This window comes from Anopheles stephensi, chromosome 2 (genome assembly GCF_013141755.1).
Source record: "Anopheles stephensi strain Indian chromosome 2, UCI_ANSTEP_V1.0, whole genome shotgun sequence".
In the NCBI taxonomy this organism is placed as follows: Eukaryota; Metazoa; Arthropoda; class Insecta; order Diptera; family Culicidae; genus Anopheles; species Anopheles stephensi.
Genome location: NC_050202.1, coordinates 69,246,229 through 69,260,544, shown reverse-complemented (window position 1 = coordinate 69,260,544; position 14,316 = coordinate 69,246,229). Strand labels below are relative to the sequence as shown.

General features: G+C 44.0%; 2 protein-coding genes across 3 annotated transcripts in view; one reads left to right on the top strand and one right to left on the bottom strand.

Annotated features, from left to right (window-relative positions):
• Window positions 1-7,737, bottom strand: part of LOC118504532 (serine-rich adhesin for platelets-like) — a 38,421-nt gene extending 30,684 nt beyond the window's left edge. The window contains exons 1-6 of the mRNA XM_036039077.1: window positions 6,734-7,737; window positions 6,190-6,293; window positions 5,579-6,042; window positions 5,346-5,510; window positions 5,175-5,271; window positions 4,939-5,103 (exon numbers count right to left, since the gene is read on the bottom strand). Of these exons, the coding sequence (XP_035894970.1) occupies window positions 4,939-5,103; window positions 5,175-5,271; window positions 5,346-5,510; window positions 5,579-6,042; window positions 6,190-6,293; window positions 6,734-6,891 (1,153 nt within the window). The 5' untranslated portion in view covers window positions 6,892-7,737. The remainder of the gene's footprint in view (window positions 1-4,938; window positions 5,104-5,174; window positions 5,272-5,345; window positions 5,511-5,578; window positions 6,043-6,189; window positions 6,294-6,733) is intronic.
• A 423-nt stretch (window positions 7,738-8,160) lies between these two features.
• Window positions 8,161-14,312, top strand: LOC118504530 (inactivation-no-after-potential D protein). 2 transcript variants are annotated; one of them, XM_036039075.1, is made up of 19 exons: window positions 8,161-8,616; window positions 9,057-9,359; window positions 9,858-9,904; window positions 10,905-10,981; window positions 11,056-11,142; window positions 11,210-11,344; window positions 11,416-11,508; window positions 11,585-11,654; window positions 11,734-11,810; window positions 11,885-11,963; window positions 12,043-12,236; window positions 12,305-12,399; window positions 12,470-12,539; window positions 12,650-12,700; window positions 12,869-12,970; window positions 13,032-13,436; window positions 13,505-13,663; window positions 13,734-13,868; window positions 13,946-14,312. In XM_036039075.1, the coding sequence occupies exons 2-19, from the start codon at window positions 9,091-9,093 to the stop codon at window positions 14,123-14,125; spliced, it is 2,325 nt and encodes a 774-aa protein (XP_035894968.1). In that variant the 5' UTR covers window positions 8,161-8,616; window positions 9,057-9,090; the 3' UTR covers window positions 14,126-14,312. The 2 variants fall into 2 exon arrangements, with proteins under 2 accessions (XP_035894968.1, XP_035894967.1); XM_036039074.1 differs by having other exon boundaries at window positions 8,161-8,698.
• Window positions 14,313-14,316: the final 4 nt, after the last annotated feature.

The window sequence follows — 14,316 nt, the reverse complement described above, 5'->3', positions numbered from 1 at the left end:
GGCCCCCGCCGGGAACCTTCCACCGATTTGGGCCATCATTTCAATTTGAGTAGATTTTAAATCTGTCACTTAAACTGACAAAAAAAAACGTTATGTTTTTAAATAAGGCTAATAATCAAAACACAGGCCAAGAAATGGCTTGCTGGTTGCTAGTGATCCTTCTCAAGCATCTAGTCGTAATTGTTCGTCCATTTGCTAAAGAGCGTTAAGCAACCCAATCCTTCCAGAGAGAAAAAAAAAACAGAGAAAAGATGGAGCATAGCATCAAATTATTAGTTTAGCCACGGTGCACGATCCGGTCTCCGGGTAGGGGGGGTGGTTCATCCCTGTCAGTCTCTTCCCCTATTCACTACAGGCAGCTTACAGCAAGCGGAGAGTAAATCATGCAAGCGCAATCATTCCAGATGGTTGCACACCCACCCCCTCCTCTTACGGTCTGCGGTATGATGAAAATAAAAGGTAGACGCCGAAAAAAAACACACACACACACGCTAGAACTCGCATTCATCAATTAAATCTCGGCCTGGGATGATGGGGTGCTTATAAGTGTTTGCGGATCACGTGCGCGGATCCGGGCAGTGCCGCAAGTGCCGGAAGCTAACAAATTTATAAATTCCATCAAAACAAGAGAGAGAGAGAGAGAGAGAGAGAGAGAAGGAGAGGGCTCCAGAACTGGAGCAACACACATATAACATCATCGCGCTTGGAAGCGTTCCGAACGAATGGATGAATCAAATCGGATTCGAACCAAGATCGCCACAACGAAACATTCGAACACCGATTACCCCCACGAAGGGTGTTACATCTGTGCGGTTACAAAGTGTCGAATTGTAATTGGAAAATTTATCAAAATGGTTTTCAAATACTTAAATGCGCTTCACGGGAACATACTTATTATAGTGGGGTTCTCGTTGAGTATAAGCAAAACAGTTAACGTGGTGGTGTGGATGGGTTGTTTATACAGATGCCGAGGAAAAAAAAGGCTAACCGCCGAACAAGACAATCTCTCGAATCTGGGTGTTATTAGATGAACGGGATGAAAAGTGCTCGAGCTTTTAACTCCATTCACACTACAGTCATTCTGAATGCGGATTATCAATTAGAGTAACACATGTCATGGCGAACAAGCATTCAGTTATTTGATCGAATGGTTATTTTAACGTATGAATAAAGAAAAAAACTCTTGTTACAAAATTTGCATACGATGGTCCTGTGTACAGTGGCGAATCAAGCACCTTGGAGGCGGAAAGGAAGTTGGGATCCCAACCAGCTAGAAATTTGAAGGAGCGATCTGCTGAGGTTCTACGGGGCCCCTTATTCGATGTTCGTTTTATGAGGTCCCACCGCTACTTGTGTAGTAAGACTACCGACGAGACCCCACTCAACCGTACTCCGCATACCATTAGATCCACGTAGGTAGGTCCTATCGATCGTCTCAATTATTCGTTGCATTTTTAATCACACATTTTATGTACTGTTAAGATGAGAGCGTTATTAGATGATTTTTAGCAACTTTGACTAAAAAAGTCGCAAAATCGCCATTTAAATCCAATCGCGGGCAAAACCGCCATTACCGTCCACAATTAGTTCTCTTTTTTCCAATCGTAATCGTTCGTTATAACATAAATCGAATCGTTATCGAACATAAATTATTCACCCTCAAAAACAGTAGATAATTGATAAATACGGAAACACTAATTGACGACAAGAGGTTGAATTAGGCTTAAAATTATTCATGAACGGTTCCCAAATACCTACAAGCCTTATTTCGATTAGAAAGACAAGCAGCGTGATCGTTTAGGACTGATTCGCACCAGAAACGAAAGCATTGTGCAGCACCTCTAGGTGAAACTATTTCACCATGATTTGGAGAAAATGTAATCTAACGGAGCGTAGGAGGAGGCACACCAAAATGATACGAATGGTGTGCGACGAAATCGTCCGCAGCAAAGCTAAAACCCAATTAAGCCTTAAACCATGCTTTCTCTACCGTCACCCGTTAACCATCTCCTATATGCATCTTAATAGAGACAGATTTTTATAGCCAACCCGGTAGGAAGCACAAATATACGGTTTACCGCTCTATTTTGTTCACCCATCCTCGTCCGCGTTCTCTCCGTCGAGCATTGCTCGAGCGCAAGAGGAGGAGTGCAGTGCACTATGACTCGCGGCACCTGTGTTGCAAAAGGTGAAACTTTTTCCGAAATAAAAACGAGATCAAAACACTTATGCCACACAATGGCTGCGACCCAGCCATGGCCTGAGAGGTGTGCCAAACCAACAGTAACGTGCGCGAGGTGGCTGGCAAATCCATCAGGTGTGAAAAATGCGCTTCCCTCTGTGGCTTGCAATGGCGAGCGAGGGCAAAACTCACGCGAAACGGAAGATTGCGTCGATCAACGGCGAATCGGTCGGTCCGGGGGCAGTGGCATCGAAACGTAGTGCAAAAGAAAAATCAAATCAAACCTAACGGTTACACCCCTCCACCCTCACTCGCACCTCAACGGGGAAAGGAACGCGCTGCACTGAAGATGATCTTGGACTTGGACCAGATCGCGAAAGCCTTTCACTGGAGCCTGCTGGTACACGACGGTGGTGGATGTGCCGGAAAGTCTATGGGGTTCGTGTGTTAGACACAATGACAGATGGTGCGGAACGTACGATTTATGTTTCAACACCTTTCAACACCCAGTTGGTGCCCGGTGGCAACAAAGATGTTTACTTTTGTACACTTTTGTGGGAGCTGACACGTAACAACGCAGTTCTTAATTTTGCATTTTTTTTTTTTTGGTACACAGCATGTACCTGTATAAGGTGAGGAGTTCATTAACAAAAACGTATCTATCATGTTTTCCATTGAACAGGAAGATGCTTCAAACAACTATTGTTATCCCGCACAGCGGCATGATCATTCCTTCCATTAGAGCATGTGTTTACATTCCCTCTACCGACCATTAAATTCATACCGATGATCGTACCGGTGCGCTCATCTAATTGTTGTGTTTTACGAGTTACGAACGTGTCTACCACGGCGCCAACGTTAAATAACATCAACAAACCAACGCGGGACCGTGCTTGGCCACGGCTTGTTTTCGCGCTTATCAGCAATGTTTGGGTGGCTAAACCTGACACTAATGAATGCAGCAACCTGGGTGATCACGCGGCAATTCGTGGTGACAACGACGTTTTCCACTCATGATGTGTATAATCAGAAGTGTTTACCGAAATATAAAGCATCTAATTTGTTGTGTGTTAATTAGTTTAATTGATCGTTACTTGCACAATGCAATATGCTCCTATGCTCAGCAATCATTCGAAAAAAGGGGTTTTTTTTTATTCATAAAGAACGGCCTGGCCGTATTGCTTAAAGCTAAATTACAAAAATAAGTACAATTCACGATGGTTTGGAAACATTTCCTTCTCCAAACCGTGGAAGGGCACCTTATCCCGGGTGAGCTCGGTTGCGAAAAAAGGGTTTCTTATTTTAAAAAAATAATCCTAGCAGATCGGTAGTTTAGTTAAAAAACCTGTTGTGTCCAATCAACCACGAACCCTTGATTCTTCCTCAATCTAGTAAGGTATTGAAGCGTTGCAGTATAACTAAAATACAAATAAACTTTTTCTATAGCTCAAAGAATCTTTTTCCAAGACATTTTTTCATTTGCCTCATGTGCCCCAGTTTCATTGGAGGTTAACTGGTACGAAACATTTGATTATCGAAAAGTTTTTATCATCTATAACATACAATAACCATCCTAACGAACATGATCGAAAAAGATCACATATATTCATATATTTAAAAAACACTTGTCGCAAACAATTGTTTGAAAATAGCTCATCAAAGCATAAAATCCGCTTTTGTTTCTGCTGGATGGCCATTTTTACATTATCAAGACGATTCTAACAATAAGTTCGCTTATGCTTCATTTAAATCAGAAAATAAATTTCACCCTAAGCAAATTTCCCCGTCGTCATCATCGCGCCAAGAAGAAGAATAACAAGATGTAAGTAGAAAAAAATCTTTGAAGCATTCAAATTTCACATTACTTCCCGGGGTGAACAAAAGGAAGGTTGAAATCATCAACAAGCCGCTGCTCCGGACGTGAGCTGATGCTTTAATTACAGTCTTCTTTCAGCACCTTCCATGCGGTGTGTTTTGATGCAGAGAACACACAGAGAAGAAACGGATACACGTGAAGCGGGGATACATTTGATGATAAAAGCGATCGGAAATATCTTTCTACTATTTCATCCAGGTCAGCATAAATCACTGTTGTTCTGGTGGAGGAACTTTTCTGAGCAATCAATTGGATGAACACGTTCAATTGGGCGTGCGGAGTGGAATTCAATACGCTCTTTGAAACACGAACATCTCTTTTTCGATAAGAAAGGTGGGACAGTACTTGATCTAATTGTTTTAAATGCAGAATTAAAGCCTTTTACAACATGATACATGCTTTACCTGAATCTACCTCCAAACAAAAACCAACAATATCGTCAACGTTCCTTTCCATATTCTTCTTAGCCTATTTATAGTAGTTTAATGAGGTAAAAGGATTTTGCTTAATGTTTGGTTAGAGAACATCATCTCAGAGAAGGAAAAGGAAATGAATAGCAACAAATTCGCATTTCATTTTACTTTTTCCATTCGTCTTTTTAAATCGATCGAGTCATTTGGCGCAAGCTGGCATAGAACCGCTACCGGTATGGCACAGATACATGCACTTTTCATAAAAAACAGCAAAAGCACCATTTGAAAATATCCCAAGACTGACTGAGACTGACTGACTGACTTTTTTCTTCTAATCTCATTAACAGATGGAAAACAATAATATATCCATTGATCAAAGTCTCGTACTTATTTTACGGTTGACCAGTATTCCTACTATCTATTATGTCACGTATCAAATTATGTGAACAATGAATTATCTGACTTACCTGGAAACTTTCGAATAGCGTACAGTACAAACATGGACGTGTAGTATTCGTTATATCCTTCCCATAAACCATCGCTAGCTAGTATGAGTAGAAGATCGTCGTCCGTACATTGGTTCAACGAAACAGCTGGATTTGCCGTAACGAATGGTTTGTAGAATCGGTTTCCTAAAACAATAAGAAAAGGAAAAAAGTTATTGTCATGATATCTAACATATTGTGCGCACATATGTACTTACCAATCGCTCGAGTAATTGCCAGCTGGCCACCGACTCGAAACTGACCGTTCCAAGGTATAACGAATCCGCCTTCTGCATGAATTCGATTGCGTTCGTCCTGTAAAACACCAGCATATTGATTTAGCATAGAAGAAATATTGGTCTGCGCAGGAAATGATCGAAAATACGTACCGGATCGGATGCAACGTGGGTAGGATGAACCAAACATTTGAAAAGTCCTTCCCCAAAATTACGTTTCACCAGTATCGCTTGAGAATCACCAGCCCAGGCTAAATCAACGCGCCGCGAACGTATGTGATGCACACAGGCAACGGCCGTAGAACCACTGTTGAGATGCTGCAAGGATACAAGAAACAATGTCAGTAAGCATCTACGCCAGTTTTGAGCTCCCTTCACACACTTACGTGGTTCTCACACTTCTCCAGAAACAATTGATCAGTCTTTTGAAACGCGTCCCGGAACGCTTGCTCCATATCGTGCGGGTAGTGTTCGCTCTGCGCCACGTAATAGTGAAGATGGGACGCAGCAAAGCTGGCCGCTTCCTGTCCACCGTGCCCATCGTACACACCGTAAAAAGCGGTCGGCTCAGTGTCCTTCGTGCAAAACAGTTTGTTGAAGTCGGGCAAGCAAACGTGGCGATCCTCCATCGAGCGTCGCTTATGCTTCAGCCCGCGCGAAAAATGAAGCTTTCGTCCAACAGTACTGATCCCGGGAGCCGCCGAATCGGGCTGATCCTCCGCCCCCACGCTATTGCGATCTTCGGCCAGCTGAGCGAGCAAATTGTTAAGCTTCTCATTGTCGAACAGTTCGGTGCAGACTTGGTTTACGCGTGCAATCACTTCTTGGGTCAGCTGAAGCGTTTTATACTCTGCAAAAAAATAAGTTGTAAAAAAATAACATGTGTTAATAAAATCCGAAAGCTTTGCTCCATTTCGTACCGTTACTTTATGACGAACGCAATATATATATATATATATTCGCGGCAAGCGTCTATACCGTTAATGCTCTTACTTACCCTGACCAGTGAAGCCGCAAGATTTGGGATTTTCTTTGCAAGTGCTCAACACTTCTTCCACAACTTTGCGTATGATTGGCGTCAAGATGCACTGGGGGCATCCGCTGTTGAGTAAACATGGGTGCAAAAAAAAGGGAAAAGAAAATATTAATTAGTATGCACACGACCATCGCAAGATTCTTTTGGGAGATGAAATTATCGATACAAAAAATCGAACCACGATGACATCAATGTTTATTTTTCTCGCTCACTAATAAAGCAACCAGTCATGCACATACTCTAAATGCCACCACTGTAAATCACATGTTAGCGATTCCCCGCCTTCTGCGTACGTGTGGTAGTGTCACGCACACACACGCCGTCGTACACTGGCACGCTAAATGATTCTTTCCTTGTATAATAACAAAAATGACTCATGTCAGCGAAGGTACAGCATTCGCGGAATGGTTTTTTTTTTAAATTAGATAGATAACAATTTAAACGGTGCCGTACACAGGGCAGTGCCAAACCGGTGCCAGGGAGGAGCTGGAAAATCAATACTTACAACTGGTCCAAATACGTCCGGATCCAATCGATGATGGCGGGCTCAATTTCGTCGTATTTCAGGTTGTAAATCGGCACCCAGACGGGAAGTGGGTCGGCTGGATTCACGTTTGTTTTGAAGCGATCCAGGAAAACCCGCGACTGCTCTAACGGATCCATGACCGAGGCACAAGCAGTAGTGGCAGGGCGTCAAGACGGCCGTCGTTTCGTTCGTTCTACACGCTCTCGCTAGGCCGTTTGATTAGTTCACAACCGATCGATCACACTTGGGGAAGCGATTCCGTACGAAATAATAATATGCGACAGCAAACACGGGAAATCTTTTGCTACAACGTTCTTAACACTAAACACTATCGATAAACTTATGTACTTGCACAACAAAAATAATACTGTCGCTGATTGATCGTTGTTGATATCGTTGAAACAATAATTAACACAGATGCTGGGTGTGCTGCTGCTGCTGCGGTGCACCAGCCGTAAGGTGGGGCACACAAACTGAACGGAACTGACTTTCCTTCCGCTGCTCGATGATAATCACCGTTGTTGTGTGTGGGGTTCAGTTAGCTGTTGCTCCGATTATCACCGTTACGCTACCATACACACTGGAGGCACCGTAGTAAACACGTACACACGCATGCACACACTCCCCACAATGATACCGAGCAAAACACACTCGGAATCGTTTTTTTTCACGATAAGGACGGTACACTGGAATGGAGACGAGAACGAGATTTGATCCACCGTAACCGTCGGAAGAACGGCTTCTCGAAGATCGTCGGTTTCGCAACGCAAAGTCAGCAAAAGCTCGCCAATAAACAATTGCTCCGCGCACTCTAACCGCTACTATTCAATTTTGATGTTTTAGATACTACACCACCGTTCCCTATTTGCACAATCCACGTATTCCGCTGCCTCGTTCGCGATGCCTATCCTTTGGATGCCCGTTTTGCTTGTGATAAACGCACCATTCCCCGAAATCTGTGTAGGGGGCGTCGAAATGCGTCAAAATAATACAGACAAATGTATGCAAACAATGGCTGGAGCGGGCGATCCGACAGTCGCATGGAAGACAATCCATGACAGTGCTGCAACGAATGTTTTTGTTTACTTTTTTCACATTAAAAAAAAATGGAGTACGAAGTGGAAATTTTAGAATGTTTTTCCAGTTTAAGTAGATTTCTACATTCGTTGGATCTTTCCAAGCTTTTTCAATATTTTTTATTACCTGATTAAGGCCGACATGTTATGAATTTTCCAAATAGAATTTCGAGGCTTTTATTATAATTTCATGAAAATAGTGCTCTTTACAAAATCTACTTAAAATACTCAGTTGTCTCGTGTTGCGCTGTAAATTTACTAATTTCAAAATTGCGCTGTTTGCTATTTAACTGTCAGCGATCTTGCCCACGTTTTCCACGAACCGGGAACACGATGTTGTCGAAGTTCGATTTTCCAATTACACTTGTCTGAGCTTTTCCGTGGTTGGAAAAATACCTGTACCTTTGAAGAAACTGCATTATCGGAATTCTCCCCTAAATAGTGCCAACGTAGTGCCCGGACCATTTTTATACCCGCTATCGTTAGAACGAAACAGAAATCTTTATTATGCTAGCATTTTACGAGTAACAAGAGTTATTGGTTCCTAACACAGAACGAAAGAAAACAAGCGCAGCCAAAGTGAATTGTGAAGAAAATCCTTTTGCATGGATGTGGAAATGATTGGATCGCTGGAACCGCTGGAATTGCATCGAACCAAGCAAAGGCCAAATTTTTCAGGAAGATAAACATCGATGGATTTGTTTTAGTGTCATTTGTTTAGGAAGAGCAGCAACATATACGCACTTACACCACGCTGTCCATCGAAGTGATTTTCCCTCGTGGGTGGTAAATGTTTCACGCCTCCGCGTATGAGGGGAGAGAGGAGAAAAAAACGCGGGATTAAGTTGTTCGAAAAGATGTGCTGCATGTACGACTCGTCGCTTGTCATTGTTTCTTGCCCTTTCAGAAAAGCATGTGTTTGTTCCTTTACTTCCTTTTGCCTTGCCCAATCCATCATCTCCTTTATTTCTATGTTAAGCTTTCCATGAGCGGGATACTATTTTATTGGTTTGATTCCTTGATTTCCTTAATTTAAGTTACAAAATTAGCGCAATAAAACTAGCGAACCGATATGTCCGTTTTGCATGTGTATTTAGTTATTGAAAGATGTTTGTACACTTTTCCTGTTACTCGCGGTTTAAGTTTATGTGCTAGGAGTTCTGGTTTGCTGATTTGCAGTCGAAGCTTCCCAAACGTACCAACTCAGATCGTACTTTACCTTCCAGCTACGAACCATGAGCAACGGCCATTCAGCATGAAATGGAGTACAGACATCGGAACAGTGGGATAGGATTGTTCCAGTACCGCATTCAGTATTACAGAGATTACGACGAGGGTACGCTGCAGCCGGCAGACGATAGTTGCATCTATTTGAAGGAACTAGACCACTACCGAACCAAAGCCAAAATACCATCGGACCACGACGCACCGTGCAACCGGAAGCTGCCGTTATGTTATCCGGTCACCAAAGCCACCCCGCAGCTCGATACGGTGCCAATCGATGCCAGGAAAGGTTCTACCCCCGAAAGGTAATCTTTACCAACCAAATGCACCTTACATCCAGAGGTACAGTAATTTAAGTCCGCAAGTCCCAACACTTTTGACCATCCCTTGAGCCGCGTTAGAACTCAACTGAATCTATTTCGACTGCGCTGCACACTTTACAGTACCAGTTGACCATCAGTTCGTAAAGATCCGTACGTTTGTCGGCGATTGTCGTTACTTGCTAATGCAATTAGAGCAATCCTTCGCACCAGAACTGTGGTACGTGGATCTTTTGCGGGGTTTCACCACAGCTATGCTAGTAGTTCTTTTTTTTACCCGTACCGATTCGAATGGGGTTGTAAAATACTACGTGCACGGTCCTGTCCCGGACAACGGAATAGCACGTTTTTCTAGCACGGGCTTGGTCTAGGTCTGGATACGGTGCAAACTCGCTGGGTGGCCTCAGTCGGTGTCTATCTGCGGTACGATCCACTAAAACTAACGCAGTGTTTCTTGTCTGGTTCCTGGCTATCTTCCTACAGGGCAGAGATGACTGTTAGCGCACTTCCCGGATCAGTCAAATTGGAAGGTAAATCATAGCAAAATTGTAGTGCAAATGTGTCTGTGGAAATAGTGGAGGAAGTTTCAATAACATCTTCGGTATTCGGTGATAATTTTGAAGTGAAAGTGTTTGTACATTCGTTGGCTTCAAAGCTCGGGGGGCGGTCCGGTGACCGAGGCAACAGCGGCGCCGGTCTTCACACGGGGCAGGGCCGGGGTTCAAATCCCATCCAGACCGCCGCCCAGCGTACATAAGGCTGACCACTTTTCTACCGGTAAAATTAAGTCACAGCAAGCCAGAAATGGCAGACCGATACCTCTAGAAGTTGTATAGTGCCTGCCAAGGAAGAAGAAGGCTTCAAAACTCTTTCTTTGCCATGTAATTAACCTGTTCGGTTTACCAAAGAATCACTACAATATTCAGTTAAAACTAAATTTAACCCATACGTATCGGGATCCAAGTTAGAACAGGTTTGTTCCTTACATTTTGCAGCCATTTTTAATTGAACCAGGTCAAAAGATACCTTTAAACCGAATTTAAAATAAAATAAGTCTAAACAAACCAACATAAAATCAATAAAACAATGCGAGATTCAGAATAGTTGGCGCCAAACTGCCCCTTTGTATTTGGGGCTGTCCCTGTATGCTCGATTTTTTTACAGCTCATGTCCTTCAAAGGTTTCCTACGATCACGGTTATAAAACGGAATCGGTAAACACAGCAGCAAGCAAGAATCTGTATACGTTCCGAAGGGATTAGGCAATCACGTGAGCTTTGCTGCTCGGTACCTATGCTTGCGTCCTTCCATCGATCGGCTGTTTTATTCTCACGTGGCCAATAAAGATGCCCGGCTGGTCGGGTGTGATTCGGTCACGCCACCAAACATACTCGATTTCTATCCATTTGTAAAATTAAAACAACCACCCTCTACCGATGCAAGCGAGCAGTTGGTGGCAGCAGCTGATTCCAAATTAATTTTACATGATGTTGTTGAATGCCCCGGTACATGTGTCACACTCTTGTTGCAGGATGGGGCCCAGAGAAAAAGGTCGTCATCGAAAAAACGGAAAAATCGTCCTTCGGATTTAGTATCGTTGGAGGAAAGGTAAAACGATTGGCGAACCATTTCGGTTGAGTTGTCCAAGGATTTTATTGACCCCTTGTTTAACGTACGGACAGGTCAATGTTGGTGGCGATGTTACGTCGGGACTGTTCATCAAAAGCATCATCCCTGAAAGTCCTGCAGACAAGTGCAGAGAACTGAAGGTTAGTTTAGGATGCGTGCCAACGTGTTACTGTACGGTGTTGAGAGCAATAGTACCCTTTCTTCCAGATCGGAGATCGAATACTAGCTGTGAACGAGAACAGTTTGGAAAATGCTTCCCATGAGAAAGCCGTCAATTACATTAAAACTGCCAACGATCGCATCGTCCTAGTCGTTCAGAGTCTGGAACGTAACGTAAGAGAAGTATGTACGGAGAACTCCGGTCAAGCAAGGAATGCGAAATTGATCGTCTTGTTTCGTCCCTTTCATTACAGACCAACCCAATGGTACTTCAGAAGAAAGTTCCACCCCCAGTAACTCCGTCGAAAACGCCCGAAGTGGAGTATATACAAGATGGCAAACCAAAGGTATGAGCTGGTGGGACATACATCGCCCTAACTGCCGTCAGAGTAACAAGTGGGTTGGCTTTCTTCTAATTTACAGAAAGAAACCGTCGCAACACCAGAGGATAATAAGACCCTCACAGTTCCGAAAGCTCGCCAAGAATCCACCGGTAAAGATGCAGCACCCGACCACATTGGACCGTACAGCAATACTGATTACATTTTTTGTTGATACAACCATTCACACAGATTCCGAAAATTCATCCGACGAAGAGGAAGATAGCCGTGAGCTGGAGGGCAAAACATTTACAAAAGCCGGTGTTGAGGTAATGTTGCATTGAGGGATTGAAAAAAAAAATGGGATAATTGCAATTGTTTTATCAATGTAAAACATATTCAGATCGATCGTGCCTCCGCTGGTAACACAAAGCTCGGTGAAGAAGACGCTGAGGAGGAGGATGACTATGGCTATACGATGAGTGGGTAGTAGTTCTTCTCGAGGTCGCGCGATAGGTGTACCATCTCTGAGCAAACTTCCCCTTAATTTATAACTTTCAGAAAAGATAAAGAAGCGTTACTCCGCGTTGGGCGAAGTGGACTGCTGTACGATCTTGCGAGACAGCAACGAAACATGCGGTCTGTCTCTGTGCGGTCACCGGGACCGTACCCGCATGGCTTGTCTCATTGCTGGCATCAACCCCAAGGGAGCAGCGGCCGGAACATCTCTCGTCGTCGGTGATGAAGTGCTGGAGGTAAAGCCTAACATCCTACCCGGATGTGCTTTCTGAACAGAACTCACAGCACAATTTTTCCTTGCTAGGTCAATGGAACTGTTCTCCACGGACGGTGTCATTTGAACTGTTCGGTGATCATAAAAAATCTTGCCAGCCCAACCCTTAAGTTTATCGTGCTAAGGTACTATTAAGCTCTACAGGGACAAGCAAATTTCATGATGATTTACTATATTGTTTTTATAAATTTCCAGAAAAAAGACAGCCCCGGAAGAACTGGCAGTGAAACCAGTGAAGCATTTCCCCACTGATTTTGACTATACCGTACGTACCCGGATGCAGCAGCGCACACGTGTTTCGGTTTTCGTGATCACGCTCTAACGGTCTCTTTTTTTTTTGCTTGACACGCTTCCGCAATGGATGCCGATCGGTAGGATAATATCATGGAGAAGTTTAAGGACGTCAAAACGATCACAGTGAAAAAGGTTTGTATTAATCAAATGGTTGTGACTTGGATAGGCGACGCCTGCAAGTTTACAAATTTAAAAAAATTAACGATGGAGTTTTGGGAAATTATTTTAACTATTTTTGGGGTCCGTTGACTCGGAAGCAAACCATGCCCTGCTAAAGTTATCTTCCCTTATACCTAACAGGGCACTTCCAGCTTGGGTATTATGATCATCGAAGGTAAACACTCGATCGCCGGTCAAGGAATCTTCATATCCGACATCCAGGAAGGATCTACAGCGGAGAAGGTTTGTTCAGCATCGAAGTGTGGCAGCGAGAGCGTTCACTTATACTCCAATATCCCAACAGAGTGGTCTCAAGATCGGTGATATGCTGCTTGCCGTTAACCGAGACTCGCTGCTCGGCTGCAATTACGAAACGGCGGCCGGCCTGCTGAAGAAAGCCGAAGGTGTCATCACGCTAAAGATATGCAATCCAAACAAGGAGAAGGAAACCGATAAAAAGGCAAACGGGGAGGCTGGTGCTGGTCCGGGCACGACACCCAACAAGAAGAAACCGGAAGACATGGCAACGTTGGCCCCTAGCCGGGCGGGCACACCGCACGGCTCGAAACCGGAAGCGTCCCCAACGAAAGAGGTGGTTGATCCGCTGAAGGCACCGATCAATGAGAACGAATTCACGGTGATCGATATCCTGACCGAGGGTAAACCGTTGGGCATCATTGTAGCCGGTGGCTGTGATTCTTTGGTGAAGGTAGGGCACAACTGCGCGCAAGTTGCGTGTTCATTCGTGTCAATTCACACCCCCTGTTTTACTTCCAGTCCGGAGCTGCGGTAATGGACATTTTACCGCAGAGTGTAGCGGAGAAGGATAATCGATTGCAGATATTTGACCAGTTGGTGGAAATCAATGGGCTAAAGGTCAACAATACTTGCACCAGCGAGACCATCAAGCGTGCCGTGAAACAATTACATCCAAAGGTAAACACAAATCCTTTTGAAAATGAAAACAGAATTGCGAATTTCTGCATTGAACATTGTACCTTTGCAGGTTCGCTTGGTAGTTTATCGTGCCAGCCCGCCACCAACGGAAACAGTCGAGGTAGATCTGATGAAAAAACCGGGCAAAAATCTTGGACTCACGTTCCGTGCCGGAAATCCGAAAGGAATCGTTATCACTGGCTTGGTTAGTGTGTTGGACTCTAGTGTGCTGGCATGTGGTTGGCTAACATGCATGTGTCTTGCTCGTTTCTTTTGCCACAGGTACCTGGCGGATCGGCTGAATTCGATGGACGCATACAGGTAGGGGATGTGGTGTCCCATATCAACGGCGACAGTCTAGAAGCGGGCGGTATCGAACAGTGCGCCTCGCTAGTGAAAACGGCCCAGGGCAAGGTGGGTTTGCGTATTTTGCGACCGAAGCTAAAGGAACGATCGGTTTAAGTCTTCTTCAAAACCGGTAACGCCAGCACGGCCACTCGTAGCGGAGACGCAGTGCTTTAGTGTGCAATTGATAAAGGAAACCTAGAGATTTGTACATAGAATTGAATGCTTGCAACATATGCTCACGTCACTCACACGTACACTATTGATATTTTTAGCCGAATAAATATTCTGTTATAGAAATAGACACT